The sequence below is a fragment of the Pyrus communis genome, chromosome 1 (genome assembly GCF_041283825.1).
Source record: "Pyrus communis isolate YQ-2024b chromosome 1, ASM4128382v1, whole genome shotgun sequence".
Taxonomy (NCBI): Eukaryota; Viridiplantae; Streptophyta; class Magnoliopsida; order Rosales; family Rosaceae; genus Pyrus; species Pyrus communis.
The window spans coordinates 9,830,095-9,849,110 of NC_142565.1; the positions used below are offsets into that span (position 1 = coordinate 9,830,095).

At 39.4% G+C, this 19,016-nt stretch overlaps 2 protein-coding genes across 5 annotated transcripts; both read left to right on the plus strand.

The window, feature by feature from the left end:
- Window positions 1-83: 83 nt before the first annotated feature.
- LOC137719993 (transducin family protein / WD-40 repeat family protein) lies at window positions 84-13,875 on the plus strand. Of its 3 annotated transcripts, none has more exons than XM_068458983.2 (16): window positions 84-576; window positions 1,103-3,815; window positions 4,067-4,526; window positions 5,259-5,487; window positions 5,967-6,131; window positions 6,415-6,687; window positions 6,809-7,054; window positions 7,687-8,079; window positions 8,182-9,570; window positions 9,740-9,796; window positions 10,495-10,923; window positions 11,529-11,752; window positions 12,283-12,416; window positions 12,558-12,827; window positions 12,926-13,104; window positions 13,219-13,875. In XM_068458983.2, the coding sequence occupies exons 1-16, from the start codon at window positions 556-558 to the stop codon at window positions 13,312-13,314; spliced, it is 7,278 nt and encodes a 2,425-aa protein (XP_068315084.2). In that variant the 5' UTR covers window positions 84-555; the 3' UTR covers window positions 13,315-13,875. The 3 variants fall into 3 exon arrangements, 2 of the variants coding, with proteins under 2 accessions (XP_068315084.2, XP_068315082.2); XR_015964034.1 differs by having other exon boundaries at window positions 125-576; window positions 1,083-3,815; window positions 10,536-10,923; XM_068458981.2 differs by having other exon boundaries at window positions 125-576; window positions 1,083-3,815.
- A 1,800-nt stretch (window positions 13,876-15,675) lies between these two features.
- LOC137720495 (uncharacterized) lies at window positions 15,676-18,808 on the plus strand. Of its 2 annotated transcripts, none has more exons than XM_068459570.2 (3): window positions 15,676-15,958; window positions 17,076-17,995; window positions 18,131-18,808. In XM_068459570.2, exons 2-3 carry the CDS (start codon window positions 17,115-17,117, stop codon window positions 18,597-18,599), a joined length of 1,350 nt encoding a protein of 449 aa, XP_068315671.2. In that variant the 5' UTR covers window positions 15,676-15,958; window positions 17,076-17,114; the 3' UTR covers window positions 18,600-18,808. The 2 variants fall into 2 exon arrangements, with proteins under 2 accessions (XP_068315671.2, XP_068315672.2); XM_068459571.2 differs by having other exon boundaries at window positions 15,760-16,271.
- Window positions 18,809-19,016: the final 208 nt, after the last annotated feature.

The window sequence follows — 19,016 nt, forward strand, 5'->3', positions numbered from 1 at the left end:
ACATGGAGATGGAGGCCATTTCAGTGATTTTGCCTTTGGTCTGATGCAAATATTTTTTAGGGTCGTTTCGCCTACACGACGTCGTCTCCTTCGCGCCACAATCAACGTCTGCCCTCTTCCTCCTTCCCTCTTCTTTCTATTTTCACGCGCTCACCGTCTCACCAAACCCAATGCCGGACGCAGACGCACCCTCCGCTTCCCAAACCTCTATCTCCGCCGCGGGCCCCACCCACCACCTCCCTCTCCAAATCCTCAGATCCGACCCGACACCTCCTGCCCCGACCCGATCCGACCCACCGGGATCCACCATCGACTGGCTCCCCGACTTTCTGGAATTTTCATGGGTCGCCTACGGAGCCTCATCACTACTAGTGATCTCCCACTTCCCCTCCCCACTCTCCGATACAGAAACACTCATCGGACCCATTTTCCGGCAGGTATTCGAGCTCTCCGGCGACCCCTCATCGGCCGTCGAAGCTGTCTCTTGGTCCCCTGCCACGCCCTCGATTGGCGAGCTCGCTGCCGCAGCTGAGAATTGCGTTTGGGTGTTCTCGCATGACTCGGCGACGTCCAAAGGTGCGTGATTGTTGGAGGTTGTTTTAGTGTTTGGTTACTGAGAAAATTGAGAGAGAAAATGAAAAGTGAATGTTAAGGTTTTGAATTGACAGCAGGACTTGAATGAATGTCTAGTAGCAGGTGTGTAAACTGCTTGCAGCAAAAAGGTTTCATATTTCCTGTTTGGTTGCTGAAATTTAAGATAGAAAATGAGGTGAAATGTTGATATTTTGAATTGGCGACTGAACTTTGGGCATAGAGTACAGAGAAGCAGTTAGATGTCAAACGTAGTTGTTTTCTGTTTGGTTTCTGAGAAAGCAAATCAGGAAAGGAAGTGATATTTGATTACAAATACATTGACATTCTTGTGATTTTCTGCATTCATGTGGTCCAAAATGGCAATATGATTAATGTTGGCTTTTAGTTCCTAAAAGTTTAGTAATTTATTATAGGCAATAATTCTGTATTCTTTTGTTATTAATTTGGTTTGTATGTATTAAATTTCAAATCTTTTTACTCATATTCAGGTTCTTTTTGTTGGAGCCAGAATGCAGTACTTGTACAGTCGACGAAGGTTAAGGCAATCAGATGGACGGGCTCAGGGGATGGAATTATTTCCGGTGGAGTTGAGGTGGTTTTGTGGAAAAGAAATGGCAGGTTTTGGGAAACTGCTTGGAAGTTTAAAGCAGAGCTGCCACAAAGTATGGTCACCACAACTTGGTCTCTCGATGGACCATTTGCAACTGCAGCTTATCAGAGTAAATGGCAGACTGAAGGATTGTCAACTAATAAGGCTAGCAAATGTGTGTTAGTATGTCAAAGTGATGGAAAATCTGGATTTTTGAAATCCGAGCTACATCATCCTCATGCTGTCTCAATGATTCAATGGAGACCATCTACCGGAAGGCATTTAAACAGAGATGCAAAACATCCACCAAGGCAATTGTTGCTCACTTGTAGCACTGATGGAACTGTTAGGTTATGGTGCGAGGTTGATGAAGGAAGGGGAAGAAAATTTGGTAAGGACATGAATGACCCCAAAACAATGAGATGGTCATTTTCTGTAGCCGCTGTTATAGAGATAAACCAGGCTTTGAATGGACTTCTGGGCACTGATATATATGTGATGTGGGCTACAGAAATTGGGGGTGTATGTAAAACTAGTGAAGGAGCTAAACAAATTTTCTCCACAAAAGGTTATCTGCAGGACCAGGCTGGTAACTGCGAGTGGATAATTGGGTTTGGCCCCGGAATGTTGGTAAATTTGTGGGCTATACACTGTCTCGACGATGTGTCACCAGTAAGATTTCCGCGGGTTACTTTATGGAAGACACAGAAACTGCAAGGTCTAAAAGTGGGACATTCTAATTGGACTGGACTTTCTAATTGTAAAGATGGAATACCTCTTAATAAAGTTGTTATCTCAAGGAACTGCTTGTCTGGTCCACCAACATTATGCTCTTCGGTTCATTTATTACCTTGTAATTCCTTGGTTTGGTCACAAATACATACTCAGACGTCAAATAATATAGAGGATGCACCCGTTAATAAATCTGGTGTGGAGAACATCTTATCATGTTCAGCTGGTGGACTCCTGAATTTGGATGGTCATGCTGGAAGAATCTTACAAGTAGATGTGCATCCTTATAGCTGTGAAGTTGAATTGGCTGTCTCTTTAGATTCTTGTGGATTACTTCTTTTTTGGTTCTTTTCTACCATTTCCAACTGCATCTTGGACCGCCCAACATTAATTCCAACATGGGAGCTTTGTGGGAAGCTTACGACTCAAGGTTCATGCTCCAAATATACAAGCTTGAGGTGGGCACCATCAATCGGAAATGAAGCAGTTATTCTTCTTATGGGACATGCTGGAGGGATTGATTGCTTTGTTGTAAAAGTTCATCACAATGAGGAAGAAAGTATAGAATGTCACTACTTATGTACAATACCTTTTACAGGTCATGGTCCTTTTGTGGATGGTCCTGCTAGTATCTTTTCAATTCCTTTGCCTTCAACTTGTCCTAAAACCCTAAAATCTAATAAATTTTTGCTTTTGGGTGTATGGATGAATGGGTTTCAGGCTCTTTCTTGGGAAATAACCTTGCATTCTTTTGATTTGTCAAGAAGCTACTGTGAGTGCAATTTTGATGCAGGAAATGCGTCTGAAGGCAGTATGTGGGGATTTGAAACTACTTTTGCCGATAAAAGATATTGTCTTAATGTAAAACCTTGCTCATCACAGATCCCAGATCCTCACATGCATGATGAGGTTACAAGTTTTGCTGTGGTCTACCCGGGAAGAAAGATATCTATGGAAAAGAATTTGGCTTCTATTATTGATCGATGCTGTCCTCCGTATATTATGGCTACAGGTTGCTCCAATGGTAGCTTGAAATTGTGGAGGAGTGACATGGATAAGCCATCAACACCTCACATTCCATGGGAACTTGTGGGTAAGTTTCAGGCACATCAAGGACCTATTAGCCATGTATGCTTGTCTGACTGTGGTGGTAAGATAGCAACCCTTTGGAAGGAGCTTTCTTCAAATACTGTTAGCACTCTTCATATATGGGACTCTGTACTCCTAGCAGGTGCAGGGTCTTTTATGCTAGAAGGTACAATATCCTTTGGTCAAGATCTTGTTGCTGTAAATTGGCTATCATTTGGAAATGGTCAGTTATTACTTGGAGTTTGCACAAAAAATCAGTTGCAAGTATATTCCCAGCAGCGTTACGGTGGCCAGACTTTATTAAACTCTGAAAAATCATTGAAAACGGATATATGGGTCTGCATTGCGTCGACTCATACCTTCCCTCCCATTAATGATTTCTTTTGGGGCCCCAGATTGTCAGCTGTGTTTGTTCATGGTAGCTACTTTTGTGTAAATAGTCAGTGGTTATTCCTTGCAGATAAGAAACATCTTGTTAATGTCGATCCAAGTTACATCATGGAAAATTGCTTGGATTCTGTGGGTGGAATGGAAGAGGACATTAGTTCTGGAATTTTCATTGATTGTGCACTTGGTCAATTTAGTAAAATATTACTTGATGACAACAGAGGAGATTGCAAGTCTCGTATTCCATTGGAGATTGATTTGAAAAAGGATTATCTTTCTAGCAGCTTGTTTGTAGCAAGGGCTCAACTGAAGTGTAGTGGGGCTACTAAAGTAGGTATATGGACCATGCATGACGTGGTTGAGCAGTTAAGTGGATCTCTGCCAGTTTATCACCCAGAGGCTCTATTTATGAATATCTATTCAGGTATTAATATCACAGAAGTTCAAGTGAGTTGTGTGGTACTGGTTAAAATCTTCTATTCATCCCCCTCCCCCGTTCACTCTCACACCCTCTCCCTCCCTACCACTCTCTGCATGTCTCTTTTAGTCCCAATTTGAAGTTTCCAAATTGTCTTTTACTTCTAAAGAATCCTTTTTGAATTCCTTGTTTTCCAAGTAAGTATTTTTTGTAATATTTAATTAGTTTAATAAACAAGGAATCTGTAATGTGTTTAGGAAATTGGAAGCGTGCTTACATTGCTCTGAGGCATCTTAATGAGTTTCTCTCTTCTAATTCTTCTCCCGAGAGGAAGTGTAGCCCTGCAAAGTCTAGCCATTGCATTCCGCAGATTCCTTTGTCAAATTTCTTTGATGCTCATATCTCAATAAAATCAAATGACAAAGGATTTAAGTGGAGTGGTGATGCATCTGTATTTACGTCATCTTCTCCGTTTCAAATAGGCTTTGGCCAATCTACATACGGTTTGGACTCTTATGGTTCCAGTAATATGATCAATTCTTCCTCAACAAAATCTGAACTCAATGACTTTATTGAGCCTTTTGAGAAGTTGTACAAGTCAGCAGCTATAAGTGACATAGAGAAGATTCAAATTCTTTCCATTATAGATCTACTTACTGAATTGTGTAGTTCAAACTCTAGTTCTGCATATGAAAGTCTTGACGAACCTGGACGGAGGTATTTCTGACTTCTGTACCCCATTTTGTATTCTTTTATTTGAGTTACAATTCTTGAATTTGATTAGAGGTACATTCACAGTGAACACTAATTTCTAGCTAACATAAAACATGAAAAACTGGATTTTAGGTAACAACAGCCCTCCAATTTGCATAACTATAAAAGGGTAGGTCTGAAACCCAATAGAAACCCAAACCGACAACCATCCCACAAACCATCTGCACCCTCCCCTCTATAATTTTTGAAGACTCTTATATTTTGTTCCATACGCACCATTCAAAACACAGCCAACACACAGAGTCCACAAAGCCTCTTCTTTGCCTAACCATATATACTCTTATTGGAAGTGTGTGGTGATGGCTATTTTCTGGGTGATTTAAAGGGAGAGGAATAAAATTATATTTGACAATGGGAGGAGCGAGGAGACATTTTTTCGTTGGAGAGGGTTCGCTTTTGGGCGTCTCTATGAGCCTTGTCTTTTCCAACTTTAGGGGTACTAATCTTTGACATTTAGGGAAATTTATAGTGAAAATATCTATGTTTCAGCTGGGTAAAATATCCAAGAATAAAAGGTTGAGCAGTGATGAATAATTTTTATCTAATAGTGTTGCATAAAACTATACTATTTGCTCATAACTTTTTTGAAGTTGTTTAGTTCTTGATAGTGATTCAAACAATGTTTTCACTTTTTCTAATTCTTCTATTTTATTCTGAACTGTCCATTCGTTGTAGGTTTTGGGTTGGATTGAGGTTTCAGCAACTACATTTTTTCCGAAAGTCTGGTAGGTCGGCATCTGTGGAAGAGTTGGTAATTGACTCCAAGTTGATTGGATGGGCGTACCACTCTGATTGCCAGGAGAATTTATTTGGGTCGTTTCTACCTAATGATCCATCTTGGCAAGAAATGCGGAATTTGGGTGTAGGATTTTGGTTTACAAATACAGCACAGTTGCGTTCAAGGGTAATACTCTAAGATTATTCTTTGTATACTTTTATGCACTAAACTAGGGAAATGGCTCTTCTCAATCTTCTTACATCACCAGAAAAGCCGGTTCTCTTCTTTCCAATTTCCCAAGCAGTTATCTAGAAAAATAAAAAAGATTAAAAAAAAAATGTAGTAGTTAAACCTGTCTGTGATGTCCATACATTTTGGCAAAGATTAATATGCATTGTGTTGACCAAGTGTACCAAGGCAATAAATTGATCTCGCATAAGCAATGAACCTTAAGTATATAAATAAAAAGAAAACAGTTTCAAAAGGCAGTTAATTTGTTTAGTTTTATTATTGTGCGGTAATTTTAGTTTATCAAGTTATGGTCATGTTTAAGATGTTCAGTGACTTCATGCAGCTTCCTTATTGTGCTAGGAATATAGTGATTAAAATTCTCTTCATGATTTTATGCAGTTAGGACATGACTCTGTTTTTGTCTTTCACTATAGATGGAGAAACTGGCAAGATTGCAGTATCTGAAAAGGAAAGATCCTAAAGACTGTGCATTGCTGTACATTGCACTGAATAGAATTCAAGTTTTGTCTGGCCTTTTCAAAATAAGCAGGGATGAGAAGGATAAGCCCCTTGTTGGATTTCTTTCACGCAATTTTCAGGTACTTTTAAATTTATAGGCGGGTAATGTATAATCACTTGTTTACAAGATTATAGAGAAGGAGTTCTGTCGGAGGAAATGTTTCTTCTTGAGTTGAGGTCCTCCTTGTCCCATATTTTTTTCTCTTCATTTATTGGTGCCAGTATGGACTCTCTCTCTCTCACATTTTTTTTACTACTAACTATCAGTTGAACTTGACCGGTAGATTGTCTTAACAATATTCAATCTTAGGTTGTCTTAACAATATTCAATCTCAATTTTGCATCCACGTTTTATTCTTTCAGGAGGAGAAAAATAAGGCAGCGGCTTTGAAGAATGCATATGTCTTAATGGGGAGACATCAGCTGGAATTAGCAATTGCTTTCTTTCTGCTTGGAGGTGATACTTCTTCTGCAGTCAATATTTGTGCAAAGAACCTTGGGGATGAACAGCTTGCATTAGTTATCTGTCGACTAGCTGAGGGACGTGGTGGGCCACTAGAGAGACACTTAATTACGAAGTTCATGCTACCATCTGCAATTGAGAAGGGCGACTGTTGGTTGGGAAGCCTTTTGGAGGTGTGTTTATATAGTTTAACGCAAGTATTTCTTGTTAAAATGGACTCTGCCACTGTCTGTGATGTGCTGCAGCGCAGTTCTTTAGATGTCATACCTTACGGTGACTCTTCTTGATTTGCAGTGGGAGCTGGGAAATTACTCTCAATCTTTTACATGCATGCTTGGTTTCCAAATAAATTCTGCAACTGAAAAGTATGCACTTTTGTCCAACGGTGCTCCTTTTTCGGACCCAAACGTTGGTCTGTATTGTCTAATGCTAGCAACCAATAATTGCATGAAAAATGCTGTTGGGGAGCAAAATAGTGCATTACTCGGAAGGTGGGCAATATTGACTACAGCTACTGCATTAAACAGATGCGGTCTTCCAGTAAGTTTACTGTTTCATCCATGCTGTTGTTTTGAATGATATATGCTGGATGCGAATGTAGTGTTTTAGGTGATTCTTCCTTTTATGAAAGATTAATGACATTCTGAAATGTTGGCCATATTATTGTCTCATGTTAACCTGTTCATGAATTCCATAATTTATAGCTCATAACCTGTTTCTATCAAAATACTGCTTGAGTTTTGACTATATAGTTTCACCGTCAAGTTTATACACCGAGATGCTATAATCTGTAGGACTTGCCTATACAAACTGGTTTCTTGTCTTTGTACTGGAATATGTTGATGATTTTTTCTGTAGTAGGCGGATAGGTGTCATACTATGTGTACCATGTACATCCAGATCTCTGTGATGAACTTATCCAAAAACAGAAAAGCCTCCCGCCAATTTTACATAAAAACTCCATACGACTTTACATATATTGAAAGGCATTCGAATTGGTTGTGCATATGGTTTTGCACTTCTTGTTACAACTGCTCTTCTAAGGTTCATACTGCTTTCTATTGTCTTATGGCTTGTCAAGTGTAATTGGATTTTATTGTATAGGTGTATGATTGGACAATTCTTATGTTTTGTAAGGATATGCGACTAATAAATCTCATACTTATTGTAAGCTTGAAGCTTTGGAGTACCTTTCGTCTTCACCAAACATTCCTGGGGATACAGATGAAAGGGGTACGTCAGATCTTGGGCATTCTGAAAATCTGCGTGCAATTCTAAATCCTTCTCCCAGAAATTCTAGCAATTGGTTATCGAGTAATGTGGCTCTCCATCTGGAGTTCCAAGCCAAATCAGATTTGACACTTCAATACTTATCAAAGTTGGTAAGAGAGCATCCAAGCTGGGTGGATATCGTCTTTGGATCTTTTCAAGATGGTACATGTGTAAGGGAGTGCAAAAATCAGGAATATGTAAAAGTCCTTGAAACTTTCCAACAGAAGTTATGCACAACACTAAATCAGTTGGAGCAGAAGTTTTCAGTGGTTCCCTTCCATCTTGTTAGCATGGTACATTTTTAGCCTGTGATGTGATCAAATCTGTTAGTTTGTCTGACATAAAGTGATTAGTTGTCCTAGATTGACCTTATTTTTTTCCTTTTCATTCTGCAGATTTTAATCTCGCTGTACGATTATGGGCTGTGGTTTGTTGGATATGATATATTACATAGATACACTGCTCAAAATCAAGATCTAGATAAAATCCAAACAGCTGACAAATTCCTATCATATGCTCTTATGCATAAGCCGCTTTTGAAGGCCACTAGAGAAACTTCCCTTTTGTTTTCACGCGTTATTGTTGCCTGCGGTATAACATGCTCTGTTCTGAAGTCGCCTTATATTGAAGACAAAGTGTCTGGTGATAGTAGATCTACAGGGTCAGATGCTTTGGAGTATTACTTTCAAGGTCTTATACTGTTATTGAGGAGTTTAAGGGCTGCTTTGGGAACGACATTTTGCTCCATCACGGAAGATCTCATCATGGAACCCCTTACAATCATTGATTTGATCGAGTATTATGTACATCTTGCATATGCTTGGCGTCATAGAAACTCAAAAGTTCTCTTACTATTGGTGCAACCCCTTCTGATCACATTTACTAATGGGCATACACCTTATGAAGTTGATATGATGAATATGAAGAAACTCCTCACCCAGATTCCAGAGGTGGCGGTTCAGAATAATGTGGGCCTTCAGGTTTCTCAAGAGAGAAATATGACGCATTTGGTTCCAGAAGATGAAAGATGGCAAATCATAAGTGTTTGCTTATGGCAACACATATCCAGATTCATGCAACATAACTTAAACATGTTGTCATATAACCTTGATGATGGCTGTTTTACTGGTGAACCCCATCGAAAATATTTTTCATGGGCACCTAGCTCTGCAAGTTTAGATTCTGATAGCAGCAGTCTGAAAGAACTGATTGGGCTGGTCTCATTGAGCTTAGTAAAGTTATTGAAGCCCACACTTTCACAGGTTGCCTCTTATCATGTAAAACAGCTAGCATCACTTCTACAGCACAAAATGGATAATGGGTTGCGCGTAACGACTCTTGTTTGGTTAGAAGAATCTAACAAGTCTCAACCCGGAGCTCTCAATGAGCATCTAAATCAGGATAATGTCAAATTGGACACGATAGGTGAAAGACTTGAATCTGATATGTTATGGGATGCCTGTGCTGACCCTAAAATAATATCCGAAAGTTTTGCCCAGGAAAAAGTAGACTTGTCTCACTCTCTTGATCATAAACCCTCTAATGGATGGGGTACCATAAACAGGGGCATTGGAGCTGCAGATGAAACTGAGGAAATTCACCATCATGAAGTTACACTCAATAGTAGTTCTCCCAATAGTGAAGCTGGATCACCTGCTAAAAGTGTATTTCGGGGTGGGCATTCTTTCCTTGGTGCCTGGCAGAAAGACACAACCATTACAAAGGAAGTCACACCTTTTCTAAACCCAAAGGAGATATATAAGAGAAACGGGGAGCTTTTGGAGGTACACATCTCTTCATTTCTTTCCTCTATAACTTTTGGCAATTTACAAATATTATATTGATCACTGCATGAAGGTCTTTGTATTGAATTAGGGTTTTAAATCCTGAAAGAGAACATTTTTTGGCACTTTTGATGATATTTTTTTAGTGATTATCTTCTATCTGGATCAGGCTTTGTGTCTCAACTCCATTGACCAGAGTCAAGCTGCACTTGCAAGCAACCGAAAGGTATGTTCCTTCACTTGAACCCAAATCTGGTGAGGAAATCCTTAAATTTATTTTTATACGACTAACCATCTTCTGTGTCTTAACACTTCTTAAAGGTTTGATTCTATTAGCTTGGGCGTGCACTAGATATAACCTCCTATATTTTTTTCCTTGAGAACTGTGATAAGTACCTCATGTATTTTGGTCATCAAAAAGCCAAAAAAAAAAAAATTGTACTGAAATACATGCCATATAACCAACTAGTAGGTCCACAATGATGTTTAAATTATTGCATATATACTACTTACTCCCCAGAAATGTGTCCTGTGTATTTAAAATTGTTAAATTTCATTTTCCTTTGATTATGGAGTTCTCTATATACCTACATAACCAAACAAGTAAAATTGAAGTTGAAACTTCAGCTTAAGAAAACAATGAAAGTTTTACTAAAACTGTATAAATTTATTGAAGTTGAAACTGCAGCTTAAGAAAACAATGAAAAATTTACTAAAACTCTAAATAAATTTATATTTAGTTGTGATCTTTCCTACAATCAGTTTGCCTGCTTTCTTTATCGCAAGATCAGCTCTTCCAGAAATGCATATATTGTGAATGATTTAAACTGATTTTTCAATTTTGACAAATGTCATTGTTTGTACTTTGCACCCCGTATGGGAGCGCATCTGAGAGAGTATTAATTTCAACTTCTTGTGGTTCAGGGGATTATATTTTTTAATTGGAAGAATGATATGCCTTTCAGAGATCAATCAGATTATATCTGGTCACTGGCTGATTGGCCACCAAATGGGTGGGCTGGTTCTCAGTCAACCCCTGCTCCAACATGTGTTTCTCCTGGTGTTGGTCTTGGAAGCCAGAAAGGAGCACACCTTGGATTGGGTGGAGCAACTGTTGGCGTGGGTTCTTTTGCAAGGCCAGGAAGAGATTTGACAGGTGGTGGAGCATTTGGGGTTCCAGGTTATGCTGGTATGGGTGCATCTGGTTTAGGTTGGGAAACTCAAGAGGACTTTGAGGAGCTTGTTGACCCACCAGCTACTGTGGAGAATGCAAATACGAGGGCTTTTTCCAGTCACCCATCTAGACCTTTCTTCTTGGTTGGGTCTAGCAATACACACATCTACTTATGGGAGGTATGAAACTTTTGACAGTGAAGTTATTGGATTTGCTTCAAGATCCTGTAGATACTATTTGCAATCTGTTATCTGATATCTGCATTGGGTTTCCTTGAGTGGTTTTTGTGAAGATTCTTATAGATCTCAACAGAGCAGGATAGAATCTTAAGGAAAGTCTTCTTACGAGGATATTTTAAATTGTATTATCATATAGTATTTTGCTTGATGAGTCTTGTGGTCAAATCCAAAGTTTTTTTGTGGATTACAGTTAACTACAATAATTTGTTACTAGGGTGCATTCATGCAGTATTTTTTTTTTATTTTCTTTTTTTTTTTTAGACATTCATAATCACCCCAGAAACATTATATCTTTGTCCCCTTTGTGGTAACTGGTAACTTATATTTTCATGATACACTTGTATGTTATTCTACCCTGACCTCCAATCTATCCTGCACACTTTTTGTAAAATATTTCTTCCTACAATGCACTATGAAGAATGCACCGAAACTATGTTCAAATACAATCATAATAAGTGCTGTAAAGTGCAATCTTGTAAATGTTTTGCCATCTCTGTATGTCACCTTTAAGGGCATATAATTATGTGTAAATTTTATAAATGCAGTTTGGTAAGGACAAAACTACTGCAACTTATGGAGTGCTGCCTGCTGCAAATGTCCCTCCGCCTTATGCTCTTGCATCAATATCTGCTTTGCAGTTTGACCACTGTGGACACAGGTTTGCTACTGCGGCCTTAGATGGAACTGTGTGCACGTGGCAGCTGGAGGTCGGAGGAAGGAGTAACATTGGTCCTACGGAGTCATCTCTATGCTTTAACAGCCACGCATCGTAAGTGCTATATAAATTTTAAAATTCATCACACAATTCCAATTGTTAAGCTCTTAACTACGTTTTGGAAAAAAAGTGTAGCATCAGGAATTCTTTTGAGCATTGCTGCAGTATGTGTTAAGATGAAGTAACAGTAACTTTTGCTTCAAGAGTTTTTCATTTTGGGATGGCTACTTCCCTCGTTATGATTTAATGCAATCACTCTATGGTGATAGCAGAAACCTGATATTATTGTAATACCCTCGTATAGTTCTGGACTTCATTGTGTTCAACAGTTTGTTGTTAACCTAAACTTTAACTGTTTAGGTGGATGTTGATCCATAGCAAATGACCATTTGTATTGAAGTGCTTATCTATTGACCTTGATTTATTATTGGTAACCTTTTTCAGCATGTTTGCTTAATTTATGTGTGTCATTTGGTTGTCTAGTATTGTTTGTCTGTATGTGCATGATTATTTGTTGACCTGTGGTTAACACTCAATTTTAGTCTGATAATTTCTTATCGTTTCAACTGTAATTTCATTTGCAGCGATGTTGCTTATGTCACTTCAAGTGGATCAATCATTGCTGTGGCTGGATATAGCTCCAATGGTGTTAATGTGGTTATATGGGATACATTGGCTCCACCTACAACCTCACGAGCTTCTATTCTTTGTCATGAAGGTCTCTCTCTCTCTCTCTCTCTCTCTCTCTCTCTCTCTCTCTCTCTCTCTCTGTGACACTTTGGACATTGTTATTAACTTTCTTGTCAAGTTAATAATTTTTCTTGATCTTGTATATGCCTTTATTTTTTCCTGTGTGAAGGTGGTGCACGCTCTCTTGCTGTGTTTGATAATGACATAGGAAGTGGCTCTGTTTCCCCACTTATTGTGACTGGTGGTAAAGGTGGTGATGTCGGACTTCATGATTTCCGTTACATTGCTACTGGAAGGAGTAAAAGGCATAGGCATTCGGATAAAGGTGAACAAGTCATCAAGACATCACCGAATAATGATACGCATTCTGAAAATGGTACCAAATTTGGGGAACAAAATCAAAATGGGATGCTTTGGTATATACCGAAGGCTCACTCAGGTATAACCTGATTAATTTTCATGCAAGAGTAACTGTGAATAAAATTATTTGTTGGATCACTTATCATTTAGCTTTTTACTGAATTAATCTGGGTGAAGGGAGTGTGACCAAGATATCCATAATCCCAAACACAAGTTTGTTCTTAACGGGAAGTAAAGATGGAGATGTTAAGCTTTGGGATGCCAAGAAAGCTAAGTTGGTACATCACTGGCCGAAGTTGCATGAAAGGCACACATTTTTGCAACCAAGCACTCGAGGCTTTGGCGGAGTAGTCCAGGTAAGTCCTTTGTTCATCATATGTCTGTATATGTATTGTAGTTAGACACAGTAAGTGATTTCTGTTACCTCGTAAGATAAATTACTTAAGGTGACACCATATTCCATGTCATAGGCTGCTGTTACAGATATAAAAGTCGTTTCACATGGTTTTCTTTCGTGCGGTGGAGACAGCACTGTAAAGTTAGTTCAACTCAAAGACCACATCTGAACTCATGGACAATAGGACTGACTGCAGAAATCATGAAATTTTGCTTAACCGTCCACAATTCAAAGTTGGTGATTGGTGAAAACGAGAGATACTTCCCACATTGCTTGACTGTTGCTTGTCACTAGCATATACTGTAGTCGACTGGAGGATGAAATGACAAAGAGACGCTCCTGGAATTTTTACGCATTTGGACAAGTGAAGGCAGTATGAACTGTATAACGTTTCTTGCTTGGAGCCGTCTTCCAGGACCATACAATAAGAAAAGAAATCGGATAGGAAGTTTATTGGTTTTTCACCGTGATCTTCGAGCAACGTTGTTCGGAAAGCCGGCATGGTCGAGTGTCTTCCGTCGACTGATCTGCCCTTCTCATGGCAGTGTCTGTTTTCGAATTACTTAATGTGCATTTTGTGCTGAAACAGAAAAATAACCCCTTATTTTTATCTACTTGTAGTATTTTGCATTAACTCAAAACTGTTCCAAAAAGCTATTAGGAGAGAATGTAAAGTGAATCAATTTTTTACCATTTTACGTTATATTTTACTGAAAGTTTTTTACTGCCATTCCAGCCCCCGGACAGAAAGTAAAAGAAAAAGGAAAAGGAAATGTCAAGATATTCTCTGTGGTCTCGACCCTGAATCTCTGATTGTCTGTGGGAAGAGAGGGTGAGTCTGTGGGCAGAAAACAGCACACGATAAGCACGTGGCACTCCCAGTTTGCATTGCAAGCAGCTTCCAAAAAAGTCAAGTGCTTTTAGTCTGCTTTTGGTGGTAACTTTTACTGGAAGGAATGCTTCTAACTTGGTTCACACCTTTTGCCCGTTGGATAACTAAAATTCCCATCAATTAGGCCACTTAATCAGCCTTTATAGGTTGTCCATGCTTGGCCACAAATCAATGGGCACACCCTGAAAAATACCTCATACCTCTCTTGATCTTTCGTATTGAGTCGTGACGATGATGTTAAAACATGAGCATCAAATTCAAAACCTACTAATACCAGATCTTTTGAAACGCTTGTGATATGCTTTTATTCTTTGATTTGAGATGCAATAACACATCACTCGTGTGATAGAATGTGAGGATTCAGCTCTATTGGCAATATGTGAAGTGGCACGAAACATTGGGTGGGCACACACTATATACTCATGGCTGCCTTGATGATCACTATGTTCAAGTAAAAACAAATCATATTCAATTTTGTACGTAACTTATACTAGCATCAATCATGCGTGACAGTGATACAACCGTTGATGATTATAATTCGTGCAGTATGCACTATATCCAACGCACATTAAGAACGTCTATAATAACACCATGAGATCAACGCTAGCACAATCTAACGCACATCAACGATGACTATGATAGCACCACGAGATCAACGCTAGCACAACTCTACATATCATAGTCACCTAATTCAAGATCTTGGTGATTAATTCAAGCTAAAATCTTAACCCTTTTACACAAAAGGGTCCACCTCATCACTCTCTCACTTGGTCATGGGGCCCACCCTAGATGCCAAACTTCGCTCCATATTATCAATGTATATCTATTACCTGGGAGAAGCCGAAATGGTTGGTTGGTCTATTTGGACCCCACATCCCTAGAATGATTTTTTTTATAAATATTATAATATATTCCTATTTATTTTATGATACATTGAATAATTGCTTGAATATTGATTACTTTAAAAAATTTCTGCCAACCCACCCATGTGCCGGATTTGGATGGAATTGGATTCTCTCCGAGGCAATGCATCGGGATCCTTCTGACCAGATAACATGAGCTGTTGAATTTTGATCAAACGGCTACAAATAAGGACTTCCTCTAAAAGTTATAATAATTGTACCCGTTGGATCAAAATCCAACGGCCTGTGTTGTCCGGTCAGGAGGATCCCGAGGTATTGCCTCGGAGAGAATTCAATTCCGATTTGGATTTCATCCAAATCAAAATTGTGGAAATTCTTGAGATTCTCACATCTTAATTATTCATCGTGCATTGTGAGGTTAGAAATTATTTAATTTTTATTTAAAATTAAACACAAATAATATCTGATGAAAATTGACAACATGATGTACGATAAACGGTTAAACGTGAGAATTCCTAAAATCCTCACAAAATAGATCCGAAAAAAAACCTTTTTCCCCATTTGCCTTGCCCCGCGACAGTTTTCCCTCTAAAAAGACTAAAAAATAAAACTCCAAAGGGTACAATCCTATCCTATGTAATATGTGGACCCATCTTGTACCCTTGGATCTCCCATTACCGCCACGTGTCACGAATCCACCAGCCGACTGCAATTTTGCATCTTCGAGTGGATATCATATATCAGTATTTAATTTCAGACCCAAATTATGAAACATGGGCCCCCACACGACAAAGATAATGCGGGTAACGCCAATACGGCGTCGTAGGAGTCTCGAGGGGGCTGTGCAATATTTGGTTGCTGAATCGGGCTGTGCAAAACTGCAAACCGACGACATAAAAGCAGGAAAGTGATAACCGAAAAACGAAAGCTCTTCTCTGACATCTTCTCGCTTCCTCTCAGATTCCTTGTCTGAATTTCCGTATTTGCAACCGCAAAACGGTTCGTTTCATTGAATGGTTTAGATCCAAGTCTAACGAGCTTTTTCATTTACCGCAGAGGTTTGTTCTGCTTCTCTGTTTTTCTTTTTCTTCCCGTTTGATGGAATTGAATTGGTGGATGCTTTTGTCTCTAAGTTTTTTATGGATTTTTTTTGGTTGGGTTTTGTTTTTCATCATGTTTGCTAATCTGGGATCGTCTCATAAATTAACAAGAGATATTATATGCTGGCTGTTTAAGGGTTAGTAAGGTCATTCAGAACCCCCTTGGCATTTTGCATTGGGGTTGCTTATAGAAAGAAAACAAGGGTTGGATTACGGACGGTTGAATGAATGTTTGAGGGTTTGGTCTTTTGCTTTTACTCATCCAGTGGAGGTAATGGCTCTTCAACGTCTTAATTGGTATAATGTTGTTAAAGCTTTCTAATTTTTTCGTGGTTTCGAATTTTTGTGCAGTTGCTAATTGTGTTATCCATTGGTTTTTGTTCTTCTTCTGATTGTGTTGGTGTTTTGATTCGTTTGAACTTCTGTTTTGTATTTGTTTTGAGCGATGCGGATTAAGATTTGTTTTTTCATTGGAGTTAAAGAAAAGGAATGATGGTGATTGGGGTTTTTGATTCTCCTCGAGTGGGATTCTCATAAAGTCAAGCGCGCGCGCAGCGAGCTTGATATAAAGGGGAGTAGGTTGTGGAGTTGGAATCTAGGAATTTCCACATCGATCGCAGTTGTGTGAATTGTAAGGAGATTCGGGTTTTGAATCAAGATCCTTTTTTATGGAAGAACTTGTCACCAGTCAAATTGTCTGGGTTGACAATGGTTGCAAAACCCGCCTGATCATGATATGAAGTATAGCAAGGTTTAAAATCTGGATTTGTATCTTATAGTTTTTCGGGTAATGAAGGATTTCGGCTACTTCTAGTGTGTGAAATCGGGATATCCGGTGTCCCATTACATAACTTCGACTGACTCTCCAAATGAACTGTGAACTTGTCAAATATGTTGAAGAGTTGCCATCGTCTTGATTTTAATTTTAGAACCTATCTTGGATTCTTCTAATGAATAATTGTTTTGTTTTTCTGTTGTTGTTTCTTTAGTGGGATTTCGGTAGTGAAATAGTACGACCCTTTCTGTTGGATTAAATTTCTGATATTTTCTTCTTTTTTTTGTTAACAATGTGTAGCCTTTTACAAGGTAAAATGTGCATAAGAATAGCAAGTTGATGGCAGCAGCAGAAGCAAGGGCTGTGTGGCAGAGAGCAGCTAATCGTTGTTTCGTCCAAGAGGATGCCAAAAGAGCTCCCAAGTTAGCCTGCTGCCAATCCTCATCTTCGACAACTAGGCAGGTTGATGCTGGGCCTGCAACTGGAGCAGAAGGGCCAGATCATCCTGCCGCTGGTTTCATGCCTATCAACCGGAATCCATATTCTAGTCGACCCCCCGATACAAGATGGTGGCTGCAACCTAGCTATGGGTACCAAAAGGATTTTACATACGAACAGTTAAATGCATTGGAGGCTGACATGGAAACACTGAGAGCTGGGTTCGTGATATCAACAACCAACACTAGCGAGGTTCACCAGCAAAAAGCAGAATTCACTGATGCGGATAGTATCTCCGCTGTTTGTATGAAGACAGATTACGAAGTCCAAAAGCAAGATGTAAACGCCAAATATTGTGAAAACATGCAGGAACTTCTCCAATACGAAATGAAGGAAAAATGTGAAATAATGGGGATGGATACCATTGATTGCCCAGTTTCCAAGAAACCCAAGGAATTTTGTTGTGACTATCCTTGGCTTGGAGGTGGGAGGGCTGAACCTTGGTGGCGGACAACGGACAGAGATGAATTGGCTTCCTTGGTTGCTCAGAAGTCGCTTAACCATATTGAGAACTGCGACCTCCCCCCACCTCAGAAAATGTATCTTAAGAGACATCCATATGCTGATATTGGATGTTCCGACCCGAATGTGATGTTGGGGACATCTTTAGATGCGAAGGCCCAAGCGAATGATCTTTCCAATATGACTACTCCTGCACATGGCTATCCAGAATCTGGAAAGGGAGAAGCATCCGGAGAAGGGCACTCCGACAAGTCATTCAGGTGTTTATTACATATTAGATTGACATTTCAGATCCTTGTGTTATTTACAAATTCTTTCAGATTTTTTGATTGTACTCCATCTAAAAAAAAAATTTGGGACTAGCAATCTGAGATCAGTTGTATTACTACGTGCAGAGACGTCATGGAGATTCAACAACCTTCTGAGGGTGAGCCTACAAAAGCTCAGCTAATGGAGGCTCTTTGCCATTCTCAAACACGTGCAAGGGAAGCTGAGAAGGCAGCAAAGCAAGCTTATGCCGAGAAGGAGCACATCTTTAAGCTCTTCTTCAGACAAGCCTCTGAACTCTTTGCCTATAAGCAGTGGTTCCGATTGCTGCAGCTGGAAAGCCTTTATCTCCGTATCAAAAACAATGACCAGCGTCCAAGCACCACTGTTTTCCCGGAGGGACTTCCATGGATGCCATCCAAAGGCAAGAAACTGCGGAGGAGCCAGCGTAAGGGTGCCAAGGGTAAAAGAGGAAGGAGGGCCGAACCCAGACACGACATTACAACATATGCTGTTGCATTTGCATTGGGGTTCGGTCTTGTTGGTGCTGGGTTGCTCCTGGGATGGACTGTGGGTTGGATGTTACCCCATTTCTAGGCTGTGTAGTAGTTCTGAGTTCTGACCAATTCATGCTTCTTGTAATGATTGTTTAAAAGGGAATAGGTATTTTGGGTTAGTTTCTTTTTTTTTCTGTGTATTTCGTGCAGGTTATTCGTAGTTTTCGTGTGTAAATATACCCCGATGTACGTGTATAAATACTGCGAGGACGGATGAGATTTTGCATAAATTTGGTTGTTATTCTTCCACCTTATGTTTGTAAATTATAACGAGTCTTGCTTCCTTTTCCTTTTGTTTTCCTATGTAACTATATCAAGACCTTGAAAGCCAGTTTGATGTTTAAATTTTGTGTGTTTTGACTTTGATGGTATGATGATTTATGATACTTTTGTGTAGCTTCAGAATATGGCATCACGGTTGGAAATTTTGAAGAGACGACTTTCCTGTCCTGCTGAA

What these genes read in the sequence shown, in the direction of transcription:
- LOC137719993 (XM_068458981.2), top strand. Translation starts at nt 171, where the DNA reads ATGCCGGACGCAGACGCACCCTCCGCTTCCCAAACCTCTATCTCCGCC. An exon ending in TGCTTTAACAGCCACGCATC is followed by an intron (nt 11,753 to 12,282) that starts GTAAGTGCTATA and finishes TTTCATTTGCAG; the next exon opens with CGATGTTGCTTATGTCACTT. An exon ending in TTCTATTCTTTGTCATGAAG is followed by an intron (nt 12,417 to 12,557) that starts GTCTCTCTCTCT and finishes TCCTGTGTGAAG; the next exon opens with GTGGTGCACGCTCTCTTGCT.
- LOC137720495 (XM_068459570.2), top strand. Translation starts at nt 17,115, where the DNA reads ATGGCAGCAGCAGAAGCAAGGGCTGTGTGGCAGAGAGCAGCTAATCGT. An exon ending in CACTCCGACAAGTCATTCAG is followed by an intron (nt 17,996 to 18,130) that starts GTGTTTATTACA and finishes TACTACGTGCAG; the next exon opens with AGACGTCATGGAGATTCAAC.